This window comes from Coturnix japonica, chromosome 13 (genome assembly GCF_001577835.2).
Source record: "Coturnix japonica isolate 7356 chromosome 13, Coturnix japonica 2.1, whole genome shotgun sequence".
NCBI classification, from domain to species: domain Eukaryota; kingdom Metazoa; phylum Chordata; class Aves; order Galliformes; family Phasianidae; genus Coturnix; species Coturnix japonica.
In genome coordinates this window covers 3,686,311-3,705,360 of record NC_029528.1, presented here as the reverse complement: position 1 = coordinate 3,705,360, position 19,050 = coordinate 3,686,311, and the positions used below count along the sequence as shown (strand labels likewise).

The window sequence follows — 19,050 nt, the reverse complement described above, 5'->3', positions numbered from 1 at the left end:
AGGCGAACTCTGCGTTTGGGTGTTTAAGATTTTATTTGCTTCTACTTAAGTCTCATAAAAACACTCTATTCGGGTTTAGTAATCAGGCAGTACAGAGTTCTCACCAAGAGCAGTGTTAGAGAAGCAGTACAAACCAACCTACTTCAGCACGTAACCCAGCACAGGTGGGAGCTAATGGGCCTGCCTGCTTAGGCTCTATTTAAAATACAATACTCAGAAAATGGTTATATTCACCAACCCATATAAATATCATCTAACATGGTAAAATGGGAACAGCAGAATGTGCAACAGTCACCAGTAAAAATACGTAGATAGGTATTTTGCTAATTAGAGCTATCACCAGTTAACTGCATCCACGTTGGCCTTGTCTCTCGTTGTTATGAGTTTTTCCTCTTTGTTTCCAGTTAAAGTTCATCGCTTTCATACAGTCCAGACTGCTCAGCCAAACGCTGGAACTCTCCCTCTGGTGAGAAGGCTTGTTTCACATCCAGCCCCCTGCCATTGAGGGCCAAATACTTGCTGAAGGTTGGTCGGACTCGTAGCTGCTTCGGGGCTGGAACTGGCTTGTTTGTATGTGCTGGAACAGAAAAAAGACCCTTTCAGTGTCTCCCCAGACCCAGGCAATAGCAACTCAATCTTTTATCTGCAACATAAAACATCCAGCTTTTAAGTGAATTTAACAGGCTGGAAATGGAAGCCTTACATTCACCCTCTTTGCTCTCAGTGACAATATAGTTTTCAGCAGGCTGAGCTTTGTTGGGTGAACCATCGGGGTCTGTTCTGAATGCAGCAGGTGGCAGTTCAGGTTGTGGCAGCACTGTGCTGCAGTACTTACTTGCAACCTCCAGTCTGGCGTGGCACGTGGCCACTCCTGCTCCATTGACTGCAGATACTGTGTACCACCCAGCGTCCTTCTTGTTTGCATTATGAATCAGGAGGCAAATTCTTCCAGTATTGTCATGTAACAAGCTGGGGGGGAAATTTATATATACATATATTTACATGTAAGTGATTGGAGGAGAAAAATGAGAAGATACTGAAATCAGAGCCAGTTTACATGCTGAAGAGCTGAAAGAGCCCTAGAACAATTCTCACAGGACATTATGAACTATTTGAACATCAGTGCTGCAGTTTTGTTACGAATCAGTGGTAATGCACATTGTGATGGCATTAGGGTGGCACCAAGGCCCTTTTATAGCCCCCACAGCATCAGAGCTCAACAAACACACCAGATGTCTTAGTCCCAAAGCCATGCTTCTGCATGGGCCTTGTAGCTCCTGCTGGAATTCAGCAGCATCTTGCTGTGCCCTCAAAACAAGACTCTGAGCATCATTTCTGTCTGGCACATGAGCCTATTCATCATGAGCAATGTGCCTGGCCAGCCAGCTGCTGCTTTTGTTAACCAGCTCATTGAAATAGGATTTAACAAACAGTGGTTATTGTTTTCTAGTACACTAACAGCCAACTTATTAGTAGGATACCTTATTCGGTCTGTATTATATTGTACCATTTCATTGTTTCTTTTCCAGTAAATCCGAGGAGTTGGGATGGCAGAGATCTGGCATTCAAGCCTGGCTGTATCTCCTTCAAAAACCTTTTTGCTTTGTGGCTTGAAGATGAAAGTTGGAGGCGTGTGATGTTCTTTTGCTGAATTAAAGAGGAAAGATAAGATGGAGTTGCTGTAAGTATTAAACATTATTATCAAGCTTTAAGACTTCAGAATGCTAAATTCAGGAGGACACTTTCCCTCCAGCATCTCTTAACCTACAGGCAGTTCCCATGTGCATAAGGGTGTAGTAGACACAATCCATTTTAGGAGGACAGTCAATCTACATTCTGCTGTCAGTTCTCGAAGGTGAGTAAATCCCAAACTCTAGAGATTATATTATGTTTAAATTCCCCAGTAAAAGTGCTCAGAAGAAATATTTCATCCCAATGCAATGTGTTAAGATAGTTTCGGCAAAGATACACTTCTTGTTATTGTTTGAGCTGGAATGTGTGGAGATTTGTGCTCCCTAGTTGTTGTAATACCACATACACACAGAGGAAGGCATTAGAATACTAAGATTTTCAGAATCTGGCCAAGTATTTATCAGTGCTCTCCATCTTACCGATTACTTCCACTTTAACTGCAAAGGATGATTCTCCTGCACGATTGACAGCCACACATTCATACGTTCCTGCATCAGATGATTTCACGGCTTCAAAAATAAATGAGTGGAATCCCTTCTCTGACACTATCATTTTATGAAACTGATCTTGATGAACCATCCTTCCATTCTGATACCACATCACATCTGGGGTTGGCAGCCCACTAACCTGTGAAGGAGAGGAAAGCAGCAGAGTTGAACAGCTTTAAGATAAGATAATACAAACCCTTCAGTGCCATACGGAGTTTGAAGCATTTAAGTGATCAAGTCATGATCATTGTACAAAATTTAGTCTCGCCTACTTTTGAATATTAATGTTGGTGCTGCACAGAGAAGTGCTGTAGAGAGATGAGCTCTGTCTACAAGAACAGGGGATGCTGTTCCTACAAACCCCTGTTGTTTCCATCCTGTTAGGTAGCTTTGATTAGCTCGGAGGTGCTTACTGTGGTTTTGGAGAGAGGGAGTTCACTTTTCTAATCTCACACCTCGTACTGAAGCAATGTTACCTACACAGTTTAGATAATATAAGCTGTCTTGCAGACATGCTCTAGGTTGCCCATGACATACAGAAGTTAAGCAGTTCATAGCAAAATAGCTAAAGGCCACGTTGAAGTCTGGCAAGACTTTACTTAAAGCAAGGGAGTGGAAGTTGTTGTGGATGTAATTAAGGAAAAACAAGCCAATTCACAATCAGATCAGCAAACAATATTTGCAGTAAGGTTACATATGTGCAAGCCCTAGCTTTGTTCTTACCCTAGGGTTGGTACAGTTACCTTGCAGTCTCAGCCCAGTCTGCTGTTATGTTTATCTGTAATTAGTGCATTTTCTTGCCAGATTATCTGCTCCAGCAAGAGAATACTTAGAGCCTTAGGGAGGACTCATTAAAGGCAGGCAGTCCTGGACAGGTCTTGCCGTACATGTTTTCATGCCTCTGAGTTCAGTGAGAGTTCCAGGGCACAGCACAGTTGCCTCTCTAAATGGTTTCTTGGATCAGGGCTTCAACATTTGGTCTTTGCAATGAGCTATAACAGGCTTTATGTAGTGGTCCACCATTTACCACCATTATTTAGCTCTAACCATGCTCTTATGAAACTAATTCCCCTTACATTATCCAAGGGAAAACGTAGTAACATTTACCCATCTTCTGCCTAGGGAGACTCTGGGAAATCTGCTGTTAGTGCTCTGGCTTATTGAGCCACAGAGGCACTGCAGCTCAGAGTCCTCTGCTCACGCTACATACACCACACAGCTAAGAGGAGTGAAAGTGAGAGGCTGGCATTACTTTGAAGTCGAGCCTGCAGAATCGTCCCTCCTCAATAATTACATCTTCTGGCACTTGTGTAAATCGTGGTTGGAAAAACTTTTCCTGGATCGAGTCATGTCCACGTTCATCTCCTCTGGAGGATGGTCTGCTCCTAAGAGGAGGACAGTAACAGTTATTCATGTAAATGTACCGTAGCACAGATCAGACAGTTTGAAGCAGAGTCCCTCAAGAGGTTTAGGGATGCAGCAGTACTGACATAGCTTGTTTTTCAGCTGTAAGACACAACATTTGATCAACCGCTTATTTTGCTGAAGTTACTCAATTCAAAATAGAAACATGTGAGTCTTTAAACCTTTAGTGCTATGCTTAGAACTGACTGGATTAAGACCATAGGCATCAGCCATCATCTACAAATGGCTGTGGTTTAGTTGAAAGAAATGAATGAATTTAGTGATAACTACTTTACAAAACGTACTTTAGAAACCGAAAAAGCAAAGCAATGCTGGTTTTGCCTAGAAACATTTGAAATAAGTCACAAAGAATCACGCAGCGCTGGCTTTTATGCATTACCTTACGTGTGTTGTAGGAACCTGCAGCCTGATGTTTTCTGCATTCTGGTGCTCAGAAAGAAGAGAAAAACCAAATTAACTTAAGTTTACAAGCTGAATGAGGAGCCATTTTAAGCAGATTGACTACTCGAAAAGTTGTTGGGTTAAGAGGTAACAAAACTCGCAGCAGAAAGTAACGTGCCCTTTTTTCACTCTAGGCTATTTACCATGCCAGCAAGTCCTATTAATAGGATGGGACAGCTTCTCATCACTGTACAGGTGATAGGTGCAGCAGCTTCATTTGGCACACTGGGCCTTTGGCAAGCCAATAACCTTTGTTACAAGTGAGAGTGGCAGTATCTAAAACAAGAGCTCAGTACGGAGTGTCCTTCCCAATAGCAGGAATAGAAGTGGAATCACTGGCAAGAATCGCATTGTGCCACTTAAATATGGTACCAGTGGCAATGAACACATGCTGAGCTGGAAAATATTTTTCTTTCTAGATCACAGCGCCAGCTAAACTTACTGACAGCTCCACAATCACATGGTACCTCTACTAAAGTACCCCACACTGATTCCTGTTAGGACCTTGGACGTTTGGAAAATACAAGCAGGGTTTACTACCAGTAACTCGTTTTAGCTATGGAATCAGATAGAAAAAATACTGCATGGAAATTTCTGGAGTGTTTGCCATTACAGTGCTTGGTTCTGCGCTCTATTGCACTCCATTGCTGTGGAACACTTAAGCTTGGATTTAAACTTCAAACACAGATGCAAAGTTCAGTTCAGGGGAAGCATCACATGCTGAAAGGGTTAGCTGCACTGAGCTCAACGCCGTGTTCCAAAGCCAATTGCTTCTATCTGCTCATTTACACAGGTACTGTACAATGGCTGTTTGTCTTGTGAGATGATGCTGTGGTGAGGAAGTTGCTGCTGATAATTTTGACACTCTATTATATGGACCAACAACACAGCTACATTCCTGAGGAATGAGAGGATGAAAGTATCAGTGACTGCAGTATTTAAAAGTAAGTCAGAACGATGAGAATAAAATCTCCCCACCATAACCCAGTTTCTCCTTCTGCTTTTTTATGGAGCATTTCATGCACTTTGAACAATCTCAGCTATCCTGTTTTGACCAAATGTTTCATTATTCTGTGAAAAATAGAAGAAAAAAAAAGATCTCTGATACCCATAATGTTCCCTTCTTGTCAGGTGATTGTTGGGGACAGATAGCTCAGTGTGTATTCCTCTCTTAAGTGACCTTAAGAGTGTCTTGCATTGAGTTTTGCTAACCACATTTTGGAAGATAGATGCCAGCCTGCTGGCTGTCCGCATGCCTGTAGCAGGAGGGATGTTTTCTTTGGCAGCCCAGGTGTCCAGTGCTACATCACAGATATTTCCACTAACTTTCATCAGAGAAGCGCTAGGGAGAGCTTTTAGCTGGTCTGTTCTGAATAGCCACTGAGTGATGCAAGTCGCCCACTAAAATGTTTTTGAACACGCCAGTTGTAATAGATTTTTGGCTCTCAGCATGTGGGCTGCCAAAATAACTGCTTTGTCTTCTGTTAATAATTTCAGGCTTCAGGAAGGGATAAAACCCCACCAGTGCCACCGCAGGGCCCTGACCTCTTGTAGTCAATGTCACTTAGTCAAAGCGGTGACAGGTGTAAATCTTGTTATGCTGGCCAAGTCTGAACTCAGGCTCTTAGAGTGGGTACCTGGATCCCTCACTGTCCTCCCTGCCCGTCACAGTGCCGGGCAGCAGCTGTTGTCATTCCTCCTTAGAGAGGTCATTCCTACAGATCAGATCAGGCCCAGCAAGGGGATGGTGGACGTACTGCCAATATTTAGTGCTTAAATTCCAACCCTCTCCACAATCACCCCCCAGAACCTAAAAGATACAGAGTTACGCTGACAAAAGCTTTCCCCTTCTCTTTCCTGTGTTGGTACCAAGAAAAACTATTTATCTCTCTTCAAGCACAAACAGTTCACAGCACAATCAGCAGGAAATTCCCCCTCTGAGACAGGCCCCCATTTACCTGTGCGTTCTGCATGTCTTCACTTTGTGCTTCAAACACAGATGCAGCATTTTCTGGTCCAAGCAGCCTGCGAGCCATTCTTTCTTCATACGTTAATCGCTTAGAGCAGAGCATGGAGGAGAATTCTAGTTATAAGCCCATTTACTATTTCAGTTAATCTTGTAGAGCACACTGATATGCCACAAAGTCAGGGTGTTGTCAATGAAAACAGTGTCTGAATAGAAACACTACCCCGGTTCCAGTGGGTTTGCAGTCTGTGATGCCTACTGAAGTCATCCTCAATATATACAGCAACAAAATGCATAAAAGATTAAACTGCCTGTTCATCAGAGCCTCCCTAATGCCATCTGTGGCCTTCCACGCCTCCTTTCTCTGCTCTGTGATTATTTATGGGTAACTGATGGCATTATCTCAGAAGCCAGAGTCCCAGGGTATCTTTCTGTTAGAGCTGGGAAAACTTTCCAAGTCGCTCAGCTGTGGATTTAATTCAGGAGCTAGAGGCTGGGTGCTTGTGTCCCCTATTCCCAGAAAGGGAGGAGAGGAATCCCAGAGCCCTGACAGCACACAGGAGCTTTATGGCAGCAAAGCAGCCGCCTTGTGAGACTCTGTGCTGTTCTGAGAGGAGTTTAGAATGGGTTTCAGTCATGTAACAGTGAGTTCCAACAGTATGAATACAGCACGTAGGGTTGAAGACAAGTAGAGCTAAATGCAGTCTTGCAGTTTAGTTACTTTGAAGGAGATTAAGTATGTTAGTTCTGTGAACTTGGATTCCCTCAATTTCCTCCTGTGTACCTCATGTTCAGGACATATATGTGATTACTCCTTTGTAGGCAAGGATTTGGAAAGGCTTGGCAATCTACTCCTTAGAAGAAATAAAAGTCTATTGGAGTCTCCCTGAGCTCACTGCCGCATCAGGTGCGGCTGAGGCCGTCAGTTGCTTCAGACATTATTGGAGGACAAAGGGAGGAGGGCACAGCAGTGATTGCACAAGCCTTATTTTTAGCCTGGCTTCCTATTGGAAGAAAAACTGGCTTGCAATGGCAAACATTATTACAGCAGATAGGGTGTTCCTGTTAGGGACATGTTAACTCATATTTGACCTAATGTTTTTCCTTCAGTGTTTAAGATTATATATGACACAAATCCATTTCCACTGGTAATAATGGCAAAACTCCTTTCTGCTTCAGGGGAAAGAGCAAAGAGACTATAAACCCTGGGATTTTACTAGTTTGCCTTCAGTCAGCAGCAAGGTTCCTGCACTACAGACCTGTTGACTCCAACGTGCTGCTGTAATGTGCTTCCCTACTGGTAAGCCAGTTCTTTTCTCCTCCCAGATTTGGATTTCTTGACCAAGGGGATTGTATGTTGTCCCTTCACAGTATAAATAGCTAAGCATGGGTCTAAGACCATCCTGTAACTCACTGACTTTATGACAAAAGGTCATGTGTTTTATTTGGTTTTTTATCATTCATCTAAAAGAAGTCAAAGAGGTTTACCACACGTGGTGATATTCTAGAATAAGCAGCAGTATTACTCCAACTTTCTAATGATTCGGGGTAGCTTATCAACCCCAACATTGGAACTCAAGGTCAGATTGTGTCTGAAGAACTGAGGTGTTCTTCTTGGGTTTCTGTTGTCTGTGGATGTGACATTCAGCAAGATTCTCAGGAGAAGGTTGTGGTTTGTGCCATGGCTACAAACAATGCGCCTTTCTTTCCTGTACACATACCTCATTCCTGATTCTAGCCTAATTAACTTGATCGTGCAGATTCAAAGATCAGGTGAATAGTGCGTGCTGGCCAAGAAGTTGGGATGAAAGGGAAAAGCAACAGCAGCTCTAAGACATCCTTGCTACCATAGGTGGCTTTCAGAAGCCACTGCCTCCCGTACTGTAGCCCAAGCAAAAGCAGACACTCATTTGCTCCACTAGCTGCACACATACATGCTGACGGCTGCTGTCTCTCTTGCTACGCCTTCGGGCCAGTTCTCATCAATCCCTAATGATGTGCTGCTACTTCTCCACTTGTTCCTGTGCTTCCTTTTGCTTTCTGATAAGTTTGGACACTCCAGTCCCTGGGGTCCTACAACCATCTCTACATCTCTCCTTTCACTAATAAGAACTGCAGTAAAGTGATTCTTTAATTAGTGGATTTCACTTACCTGGTTTCCATTCTGGAGAAGGTTGTCTTTGCATCGGAGTTTCTTTTCCAAGTCCTGGATGAGGGCCTCTTTTGTTCCTCTGATTTCTTGGTCAGATGTCTTCTGCATGGAGTTGATACTAGCTTGTTTTTTGTACATTGGTTTTGAGTAACTACTCACACAGGAAGAGAAAGCAAAGTTACTCTGTAGGCTTGCTTGTGTCACTACAGTTTTACAAAATACACACAAAGATGACAATCTGCTGCCTAGGAGCTGTGGTTCAAATGAACTTGTAAAGAATTTGGGAGATGCCAGGTGGCATAATTGAGTATGAAAAAGGGAAGCATCATTGTCTACCCATGTCATTCCGTGTCCTCCCCCACCACTGTCTCAGTAGCTTGCTGCATGTCTCCATTCTGTACCGCTAAATCTTGCAGCAACTCCCATCCTGGCTGGGGTGTGTGCAGTCAGGTTGGCAGTGTTTAAAGGGCACCACTAGTTGCACTGAGCTTGGAGAGCCTGTCCAGGAGCAAAAACTGCACTCCTTTACAATTTCATTTGTTAAAAACAAGGCTTGGGGAGCTGCAAATCCACAACAGGATTACAAACTAGTTTATTATGTGTGATCAAATAGTTTGTTAATTATTCTATACTTTGTGGCCCCTGGAAGCATTTATGTTCAGATGTTCCACAGCCAGGATAACCCCACAGGAGTCCTTAGAAGCCCAAGCTACAATTCCCACAAAGCCTGACCCCATAACCCATACTCAAGAGTCAATCAAGTCTTGGCTATAGTAAGAAGTTTGGCTTCATTCTGAAACGTTTCCTCTAGGAAGAGAGGAGCATCCCTCAAAACAGACTGAGAAGGTCTCCTAGAGGTCACAGTGCTCTGGCAGGACCTAAGCCAATTCATTAAGTGCAGCAGGACCTCATATGCTGCAGTTGTGTTCTACAGCTGTTTCTATCCAAAATCCTCTTACTCCTGTTGCTTGGGAGTTTAGTCAGCTGATTGCAGTAGGGCAAAACAGTTGTAACTCTCCTATGTGTTTCAGTACTACTTGGGCTTAATAGCGCACACAGTTCATAACTTAGTAGCTTTCATAGTCTGCCCAGCAGGTTAAGAAGTCTCACGTCCATTTGTCCATTTGTAGAATGATTAGGAAAGTAATTCCTCAACTCACAGAACGCTGCATTTAGTTCTTCAGAGCAGCTTATACAAAAGGCATAGCGAGGCAGCAGAGCTCCTTGCTATGGAAACAAAAATGCTCCACTATGTACACAAACCTCATCAGTTGCTCCACATGCAGACCTAACCCACAAACATTCCTGCAGCACTTTTTAAAACTGCTTCTCAGCATCCCAGCTAGCCTGCTTTGTCTTACCTTCCTTCTTCCCTCAGTGCTGTGCTTCAGAAAGACCCAGAAACATTCAGGTTTCCTGAACAAAAACTGACACTTAAACCTGAATTCATATCCAAGTCAGCAGGAGCCCTCTCCTCCCTTCACCTTTCTAATATCCTCAGTTGAATGTTTCCTGGATATGCTACACTGACTTTCAGTGGACCCCCAGCTAGTACTGGCAGGAAGACAAGTTGGTGAGAAGGCAAGACCCAGCTCCCTTAGAGATCTCACTGACCTTGGAAAGTATTTGGATTGCAGCCCAAAGGCAAAATGATATAATACATATTCAGGAAAGAATTTAGTCTTCGGTCTTAAGGGGTAAAAATTTAAAGTGGCTGCCTTTCTGCTAGCACATATGATTAATGAAAACTGTATCGTAGATACTGTAGATTCTCATCATGAGCTGGAACCTGAAAATACTGCTGAGACTTATAAGAAATCACAGAATGAATTGACCTCTAAGATCATCCAATCCAGCCATCATCCCATTGCCACCATTCCCACTAACCCACGTCACTCAGTGTCATATTGACACATTTCTTGGCTGCCTCCAGGGATGCTGCCTCCAGCACCTCCCTGTGGGCAGCCTGTTCCAATGTTTGGTCACTCTGAGGAGAAGTTCGTCCTAACATGCAGCGTGAGCCTCCTCTGGTGCAACTTGAGGCCATTATCTTTTGTCCTGTTGCTAGTTACTAGGAGAAGAGACCAAATCTTAGAGTTAGGTGGGAACTATTATTGCCTTCCTCCCTGTCCAGAAGCCCTATATGTCTATCTCTGTTCTGCATACCATTAATGAAACATTTTCCCCCAAATCAAAATAAACTGTTCAAAGTAAGCCCAACAAACCCACAGGGCAGCCCATGACTTGACTGCCATGCAGTTTAACCCTCAGTTACTCCCACAGACGCTGAGGGCAAGCTCTCAGCCTCCTAACTTGGCTCATTCTGCTCATGCAAAGCCCTGCCTTGCACATCAGAAGTCAGTGGGAGTTGTCCCATTGGCTTCACCACAGATCTGGATCAGTCAGTACATGGGAGAGGCCAGGCCAGACAAAAGCAAGGGGAGGTTAGAAGCCTGTGTATACTTACTGAGGTTCCATAGGAGGAGTTTGGCTGTTATAATCAGGCTGCGAGGGTAGCACTGAGCATAGGAATGCTGCGGGGGTTTGGTTAGGCATGGATATAAGCCGTTGCCCAGATGATGAGCTAGCAGGAGACTGCGCAGATGCAGGTGTGACGGGATATGTGGATTCCTTAGGGGCACTACAGGAAGGCGAGGAGAGCGTGATTGAAGAGCTCAGCGATGACGAGGAGGAGAATTTCTGCCCGCTAGGGTTACGAGGCTGGATTAGAATGGAGGACTGTTTGATCTGCCTGCTTGACTCTGTAGATGTTGAGGATCCTGGAGGCTGCTGTTGCCCTTGACACACATTCTTAGACTGGATAAAATGTTTTGGACGTTCGTAGTTAAACATGGTTGGTTGGCACATAGAGGAAACGGATGGGAGGTTATGGACACTCATAGGAGAACTTTCACGACTGTCCTGGGTTTTGGTTGGTGACAACTGGCTTTGGGTGGGTGGCTGGTAAAAACTAGGTGGCAGGCCACAAAAGCTTTCTTGGCTGGGCTCCTGAATAGAGTGGAACCCTGGCCTTGCAGGATAGAGGCTTTCTTGGAGTGGATTTTCCCTTAAGGAAGACAATACAGATAAAAGAAATGGTACATCACAATTTCAATGGCAGAAATACTGTGCTTTGAGCAGTCATTTGCAGTCCAAAGAATACGATTTTCAGGCAGTTGACAGTTTAAGCTTAAGCTTATAATAAGAAGATTTAGGATTGATTAGAATATATAGAATATATTTATAAACTATACAAACATTTCAGGTAACGAGTCACACACTCCATCAGACCCAGCTGTGGAGCTCACCACAGCTATCTTATCTGCAAGAGCCCTCTCAATTCTACAAGGAATGACAATAAGTTTACTGCGATAACCCATCACCAGTTGAACGCAGACAGCTGGAGATACGATTGCAAAGCAGAGTGATATACAGCATATCATCTTAACTACAGGTCTCTGGATCCTGCAGCTTCACACCCTGACAAAATACTGTATGTACAATTATATGCAGAATTGGTTACTTTTGCTGAGAAATTCCTTACGCTGTAGGGAAGCATGAAACAAGTTCCACTTGCTTTTCTACCTAAAAGTTAACTTTGGAAAGCAAGAATCCTGATTTCATCTCTGAGAGCTTCTTAGTTCGGAGCTTTATGTAACAAATAAAGATCTGGGACTTGGAATACTGAGGACCACACTTCTCTGTTGGAAGCCATTCCCTGAGATTTGCTGTTGTGGCCATTAACTGCTGGGATGGCGTAGCTGCAGGATGAAGTAGGGCACACCAAGCTGCTCGGGGGTCCTCCATTTATTTTGGAAGCCAACGATATCTAAATGTTGGTATCCTATCAATTCACAGCACAGGAATGTTTCATTTGAGTCAACTGAGTAAGTTTGTGAGGAATGACAACTAACTTCAGCTCCAAGATAAATTAATACCAATTCCTCCCCCTCCAAATAAATGAAAAGCTACTAATAAAAAATGAGAATGTAAATCCACACAGTTACATGTGCTGGAAAAAATTGTAATCTTGCCCCACTGAGATCAGCTGTTTAGCTGCTATATATACACAGTATATTGTATTCCTCTCATTGGAGAGCCCAAAGAGGTGAGAAATTCCTAGGGGAGGGAATCAACTGAAGACATTGCTCTTGTCTTATGAGGTTTCAAAGCTTTCATTTCCTAAAGGTAATTAAAACATTAGTAGTAAATTAACAGTAACTAAACAGGTTTCATAGTAACGATTCCCTCATTTCCCCCTGGTTGCCTTCTTGGAATTTGAAGCCAGATCAGATTTTTTGGAGCGTATCCAAACTATCTTCTCATTCACTGGTGCAGAAAACTGGTCGAATCTTGTTTTTATACTGCTTTGACATCAGTGTACAGATTCATTCTTTTTATGTACAGGCTCTGTACAGACCTTTCTTTCCTAGCACACTGCAGTTCAATAAGACACTGAGCTGCTGCCCTGCCACGCACAGATCTGCTCCTCACAGCGAGGGGTAAGTTATGTTTCCCTCCAATCATTCCACCTGGCTCTGGGTGGAAGCAGAAAAATCCAAACAGATTTGGACTTTACAAGATGACAACAAGAAGCAGTAAGAGCCACTTTGCTTTATCAGTGTTTTTTTTTTTTTTCCCCCTTCTTTGCCTTCCATATTACATTTGACACTACGGTACCTTAAAGGTACATTTCTATTTCTATCTCAGCATTACCCAGCACATTGTAACTTCCCATGCCAACTCAATAACCAGATTTGCAATAAAAAGGGCTGGAAAAAAAAAAAAAAAAGCCTTACCTACAGCCTAGAAGTTGTCACCTGGGCTTTAAGCCGTATTTTGGGAAGGGACCGTCATTCACTGACACAGACTATCATAGTAGTCCTCTGCGTAGCATTATAAGACCAGAGACTTTAATGTGGTGCCAGCAAATGACACTGCTGGACCTGCCTGTCCTCCTGCTTACACCAGTGTCAGAATAAGAGTCTCCAGCCCAGCCCTAGCTGAGGGCACTTTATTTATGGGCCAGAACCTCATTTTTTGGCAGGTGCCTGAAGTCAGCAAATCACGCTGTGGGCAGCAGTGAGACCTGCCCATGGAGCCCTCCCTAAGTCCTGCTTAGTAGTTCAGTGAAATCCCTTCTTTGCTCATTTACCACAACTAGCAGCAACTAATCGTAGTGATTAAAACTCAGTGCTGCTTTCAGGGTTGTGTACACCAGCTGTCAGGGCTAGGAAGGAAGCGGTGAGCAGCACAATGCAGCACTGCTCACAGCTGGCAGTGCCCTGTGCTTGGCACTGCTGCTCACACCACAGCACACAGTAACACTGCTGGGGGTGGAATAACCACGTGTGTCTGAAGAATCACTCCTATGCTGAATAACGCCAATTAAACAGGCTTGTTGGTGAAGAATTATTTGATGATATATTGCTGTTTGGGGCTATTATTATGCATATAAACTTGGATCAGGAGAGCCAGCCAGGCTGCTTTCACCAGATTCTGCTGGCAGATTAGGTGATTTGTGTGCCTTTAATCAAAGGCTGCACTGCTTAATTGCATCTTAAATTAGCATTATAGCATTTAAGTATCTTAGTTATAGTTTAGCAATCGTGGCCTAACATGCATACTATTGTTTAAAAAACCTCCAAGCCTTGCAAGGGTGAGTCCTCCAGCACAGCCATCTCTGAGTTAACCTGCGTGAGGGTTTGTATTTAAGCATCAGCTCACCATTTGTGGACAATATCTACAAGCAGGTGTTGATTGAGTGATAATTTCTTTCATTTCCTTCTGGTGAAAGGCAGAGAAGGAAGGAGTGTGGCCTTGGTTGTTGCTGTTTTAGTCAAAACAGAACTGTGGTTTGTACAGAGAGAGTTGATTGCTTTAAAAATTAAACAGAAGAGGATAAGTGTGGCAGGAAGGCTTGTTCAGCAGGAAGCTGGGAGCAGCTGAAGGCCAGTTCTGTGTGCAGATGGGCTTTCTGCCTTCCCATGGGCTTCAGTGAGGGTGCAAACTAAAGTGGGCTGCAAGGCTTCTGTTTGAGGACAGCTTTGTGCTTAAATGGCTGCACACAGCTGGCATGACTTGTGTGAGGGAGAAGGAACAGAAGTGTGTGAGATCCAGAAGGTAGGAAAGAAACATGGAGGAACCAGAAGCTCAAGTGTTGAAGGCAGAGGGGTAAATCTGGTAGCTTACATTGGGGGAAGTTAATAGTGCCTGACCAGCTGCTTTCTGTACTACTTCAGTTTCCTTTTTATTGCTGGTGACACACTGCATCTGAGCGGGTTCTCCTGGTTCCTTGAATGATGCAGCAACAAATCTTCTGTTAATTTACTGAGGAATAGTAAAAGCTATCTAAAACACTTGAGCCCTCTTCTTTTGCTTTGATTAAGTGGCTCATATTAACTTAATAATCAGTATGGAGCCTAGCAGTGCTGGTTTTGGACCCTTTCTTTAAGGCTGTTGGGAAGGGTGCTGTAACCTGTCAGTATAAAGGGCTCTAGAGGACTAATGGGAGCTGTGCTTCTCTAGAACTGCAGTTCTGACTTTTATGGACTGGCTGATACTAAGCAAAAATTTGAGAGGTACGAAGATTTCATTCATTTTAGATTTGTTCCCAATAGTAGCTTAGTGCTTCATGATATTTGTCAGGGTTTCTTTTGATCTTCAGTAACAGTTTCAGCCTCATGCTTTACGTGTTATTTTTATGGCTAAACCTGTCTAACAAGACAGTTATTTACAGCTAATCGTTACAAGTGATCAATTAATTGTTATTGACAGCAACCTGTGCAATGTTGAGTCCCATTCACGGTGCTGTTTCAGAGCACACTGCAATAAGGCTGCGTGCTTCAAAATTATTTAAGTGCTTATTGATGGATGCTTTTAGAAATTCTTGTTTTTTTCTCTGTGCCTTGTGGTACATATTCATGCCTTCCAAAATGCGGTTCAGCATTGCTGCCAGCTGCAAGCACACTGTAGCTTTCTATGCTAGTTAACATCTCCTATTTGTAAACGCTATTGCATGTCTGATTTTGGTGGCATGTTACATCCCTTGATGCAGGACATCAGGTGCAAGCAATAAACGCAGCAGGGAGTATAATCAGAGCCTCCTTGCAGGTCGCTGGTTGGGAGTGTCTGTGAGCAGTCTGTGGGGGGGATGAAAAAGTAAGTCCTGCTCTGAGAGGTGGGTCAGTGTCTGTCTCCAGCTGCCCCCATTCCTCCTAAGAGGTTTGCCTGGGATTTTAGTAAAGCTTTCATTTTTGATTGGTAGTCAATAACGTGTCTGCTCTTGCTGAAGCTAACTATCAGATAAAGCTTATACACAGTGCAGCTCCTTGCTAGAAGCTTACTCTGAAGCAAATTCACCTTAATCTCTAGGATTGGGCTGGGGTAGTTGACTCAGACTCAGTGCTGTGTTTCTGTGCTTGGCTTTTGATATCTGAAAGCAATGATAGCATACGCAGAGCTTCATCACTTCATCACAGGCTGCAAGCAGCCCATCTGCAGCTTGGTAGTGCTGCAGGCCCTAAGGTCTGCTGATTACCTTCTTGATTCTGCACTAGGCTCTTTGTAGGGCCCCAGCTGATGTCACTGGAGAAATTCATCCTTGGAGGGCCCAGGGCTGAAGTGTCAACTCAGGGATATCTGCAGGTTATTGAAGCAAACCCTGATTTTACGCAGTGATGTAGTAAAAAGTTCCTGTGCCCAGAGGGATCTATACTGAAATATGATCTCTCCAGTAGTGAGTTTGGAGGAGGGTGTTGAGGATTGTTAAGATAACTGGTTTAGTTAAAGTGGGTGAGTACACCCAAAAATAACCTATAGCACAGAGAATGCTTCTGGTCACGGACAGCCTTTCCCACACGCTGTCATGGGATCGCCATAGTGCATCGTTGGCATTTGGCAGGGAGAGGAGGCACACATCACGGCTTCCCCTTTGCTAACAGAATGGAGGAAATTGCTTTACAGCGCTGAGCTTGGGCCTCTGAGCCCTCACTGTTGGAGATCTATGTTATGTCAGTAAACACCATGGTGCCTAGTGAGTTCGTTCCCTATGTAGGATGTAAAAATAAAGGGATGTGATTTTATCTTTGTCTTACCGCAGAGGTGAATTCTGAGGTGAATTCTCATAAACTCCATGAAGATCTTCAGCTTCACTCTTTGAACTTAGCTGGCCAAAGTTTGTGGCTTCTGCTCGATTTCCCAGCCCTGTTGTGTCTGTGCTGTAGGATGGCAGGCTGGGCACATCTCTGTCCTTGCTTGCAGCTTGGCTGCTCCTAGCAAAGCTGGGTTTCTTCGTGGTGACTTGCACAGCTGGCATGTGGGCAGCACCTGCAAAGCTGTCCAGCTCTTTTGCTCCTAAAAGCAGAATCATCCACAACTCAGGCAGAAAGCAGTGGAGGTTCATCAGTTCAGCATGCTGCAGTAACCTGGAGTAAAACTGGGGTAGGTGTTTTGGTAGATGAGAGCTCTACCTGCCTGGGCTCTGTTTAAGCCCGAACTTGCACAGCTATGTTAGCAAAACTGGGGCTGGTGAGCTTTGGTTTACACACGAGGTGTTGTTCTGTTTGGAGGTGGCTTTCAGCACAAGCCAGACAAGGTATGTGTTACAGTAATGAGGGTGTAAGTATAGGTGGTGTGTTGGGCTAAGCTGGGGATCCTGAAGGGATGAAGTGCAGGAATGAGACTCCTTGGTGACAGAGCAGCGTTCTCACCCTGTCATCCTTACACTGATCTGTGAGGAAGAAAGGCAAAAGCAGAAACTTGCATTCATCTTTGAGAAGCAATGCAGCAAGCTGCATTGAGGCCATTTCTCTTTGAGTCAGTGGAAGCATTTTGGTCTGGATTTTGTTTGGTAGAGGTCTGGGACTGCCTGATTCTGAGCTGCAGCAAATTCTCTTAAGCTCGTTTGCTCAGCTCAGAGGTTCATCTGCTTACCGGGGGAAACTGAGAGGCATGCGCTGGATGCTGCAGATCCAAATTCGTTTTCAGCAACACATTTAAATATTCCAGAATCCTCTGGAAAAGCTTCTGTAATAACCAGGGTGCAGACTTCCTCTGGAATGACAAATTCAGGCATGCTGCTGTACTGTAGAAGCCAAATGTTTATAGGTAGATATTAGTCCTTGCAAAAGGGCTGTTAATTAGTGATGGGTTTGGCAGCAATAAAATGCAAAAAGGTGCTTGTGTCAAAACTAAAGCTAAACAGTTTGCCTGGCATTGCGAGATGTATTCTGGCTACTCTTTGAACACTGTCATTTTAAATTAGATAAGGAGGAAGAAAGTAAGCTTAAGGTCCTAAACTGATGTGCTGTCCAACAAAGAAACGTGCAGCGTACTTACCAGGAACTGATGATGAACACGCTTCTGCTCAAAATAAGAGAGAAAAAATGGAATGATTAGAATGCCAGACTGGCAGCAAGTCTTGTTCTCATTTTTTTGTCAACATCCCCCTAAAATAACTGCACATCAGACAGGCACAGCAATACCTACTTTTTCGTAGTATTCGGAAGTCTGCAGAATCTATGATCTGATCGTATTCTCTGTACCAATGTACCTGTAAGGTGGGTGTAGCGTGAACACGACATTCAAATACCACTAATTGACCTTTTGTAGCTCTTACGTTTTGCAGACCCTGGGGGAGGAAATACTGGAGTTAGGCGGCTGACCTCAATATTTGCCTACTGAAATAATAATTAGGGAACAGTGCAACCTTTCATCTCTCTGGCTTGTTTGTTTGTTTACGTACAATAATTGATTTAATTCTACATGTGTTTGAAGCTGGGTGGTGACTGGGGTTTTCCTTTTTACCTGCAGACCAGTGATTAATAAAAGGCTGATGTGTGCATTTAAATGAAAATAACAATGCAGGAAAATAAATATCTATTGCAGTGAATATAACACAGAGAGGGAAGTTACTGTGAAAGGTTTCCACTTCAGCCTTCGTGGTAGAAAATAAATGAGATGAATTCATGTGAGTAGTCTGGATCATTTACCAATTAAGATGCTTGTTTGATGGTGCTGCAAATGAAGCATGTTGGCTTTTTTGAAGTGTAAGTGAACCAAAGTTCCAGCCTGTTTTCTCATGGAACAAGACACCTTGAGATCTAAAGCCAGCAGCTGAAGTTGTAGTGCAAGCTGTGCCGTTCAGTGAGTGCTTGTTACCTTTGTAAACACAGGTGTGATTCCATAGGGAGACCCAATCAGGCTTCCTGAGGGACTCTGCATCTGTACGTAGTGAAGAAAAACAGTTTTTTTAGTTTGAATTTCTGGTCTGCAGAAGCTTGTTTGTGTTGCTGGTACTTTATTTCAGAGATGCCAAAGTGTTTTATCTGTTGTTCATGCACAGACCTAATAAACGCCCCGTGGAGAGTTTTCCCTTCAAGTGCTCCATGAGAAAATGACTCATTGGGCTGTTAGCACAAACTCAGTGGGAAGCAGAGCTGGTAAGTGTTTCTGGTCTTATGCTGTAAGGCAGTTTGTTGCCTACACTGTAAGCAGAGATCAATGTTGCTTTCCAGTAGTTGCCCCCTTCTACAGAGATCCCTACCTGGTTTAGTTGATTCCAGGACATGTCTGGTGTATGGAGTAATTGCAATGTGCAGCCAAAGTGCTTGGGTTTGTTTTGCTGGGGTAATGGACTTTATATAGTCTGTGTCTCCTCCAAAATAACCCAAGTTGTTTTATCTTTCTCTTCCAGTCTGAGTTCAGATGTCAGTGTCTCTCTCTAAATAGTCTGAATTTACCAGCTCTCGCCCTCTGCTCTAAACCAACTGTCTATTCTGAAGTGAATCTGTGAAGGAAGCTGACAAATGGCTAAGCTGTGTGGCAGCCACTCAGTTATTTGTGGTCTTCTCCCCATCCCATCAGTTCTCCTGGCAGTTCTGGAT

The 19,050-nt window shown here is 43.7% G+C and overlaps 2 protein-coding genes across 5 annotated transcripts in view; one reads left to right on the top strand and one right to left on the bottom strand.

Moving 5' to 3' along the window:
- Nucleotides 1-14: 14 nt before the first annotated feature.
- MYOT (myotilin) lies at nucleotides 15-13,126 on the bottom strand. Of its 4 annotated transcripts, none has more exons than XM_015875684.2 (10): nucleotides 12,964-13,126; nucleotides 10,632-11,231; nucleotides 8,165-8,315; nucleotides 6,005-6,103; nucleotides 3,985-4,034; nucleotides 3,433-3,565; nucleotides 2,112-2,319; nucleotides 1,482-1,647; nucleotides 836-969; nucleotides 15-577 (listed from the first exon to the last, which is right to left on the bottom strand). In XM_015875684.2, the coding sequence occupies exons 2-10, from the start codon at nucleotides 11,063-11,065 to the stop codon at nucleotides 405-407; spliced, it is 1,548 nt and encodes a 515-aa protein (XP_015731170.1). In that variant the 5' UTR covers nucleotides 11,066-11,231; nucleotides 12,964-13,126; the 3' UTR covers nucleotides 15-404. The 4 variants fall into 4 exon arrangements, with proteins under 4 accessions (XP_015731170.1, XP_015731171.1, XP_015731172.1 ...); XM_015875685.2 differs by having other exon boundaries at nucleotides 3,985-4,028; nucleotides 12,964-13,125; XM_015875686.2 differs by lacking the exon at nucleotides 10,632-11,231 and having other exon boundaries at nucleotides 12,964-13,113.
- The window catches only part of KLHL3 (kelch like family member 3), a 107,218-nt gene continuing 89,741 nt past the window's right edge, over nucleotides 1,574-19,050 (top strand). The window contains exons 1-3 of the mRNA XM_032447490.1: nucleotides 1,574-1,681; nucleotides 4,840-4,990; nucleotides 7,192-7,312. The gene's annotated coding sequence lies outside the window, so the exon portion shown is untranslated. The remainder of the gene's footprint in view (nucleotides 1,682-4,839; nucleotides 4,991-7,191; nucleotides 7,313-19,050) is intronic.

Bases quoted from the DNA above. Each gene is read 5' to 3' on its own strand.
- MYOT (XM_015875684.2), bottom strand. From the start codon at position 11,065: ATGAGTGTCCATAACCTCCCATCCGTTTCCTCTATGTGCCAACCAACC. The intron at 4,035-6,004 runs GTAAATGGGGGC...CTTCTTTCTGAG, and splicing joins AAGACATGCAGAACGCACAG to CACCAGAATGCAGAAAACAT. The intron at 970-1,481 runs GTATCCTACTAA...TTTCCCCCCCAG, and splicing joins TATAATACAGACCGAATAAG to CTTGTTACATGACAATACTG.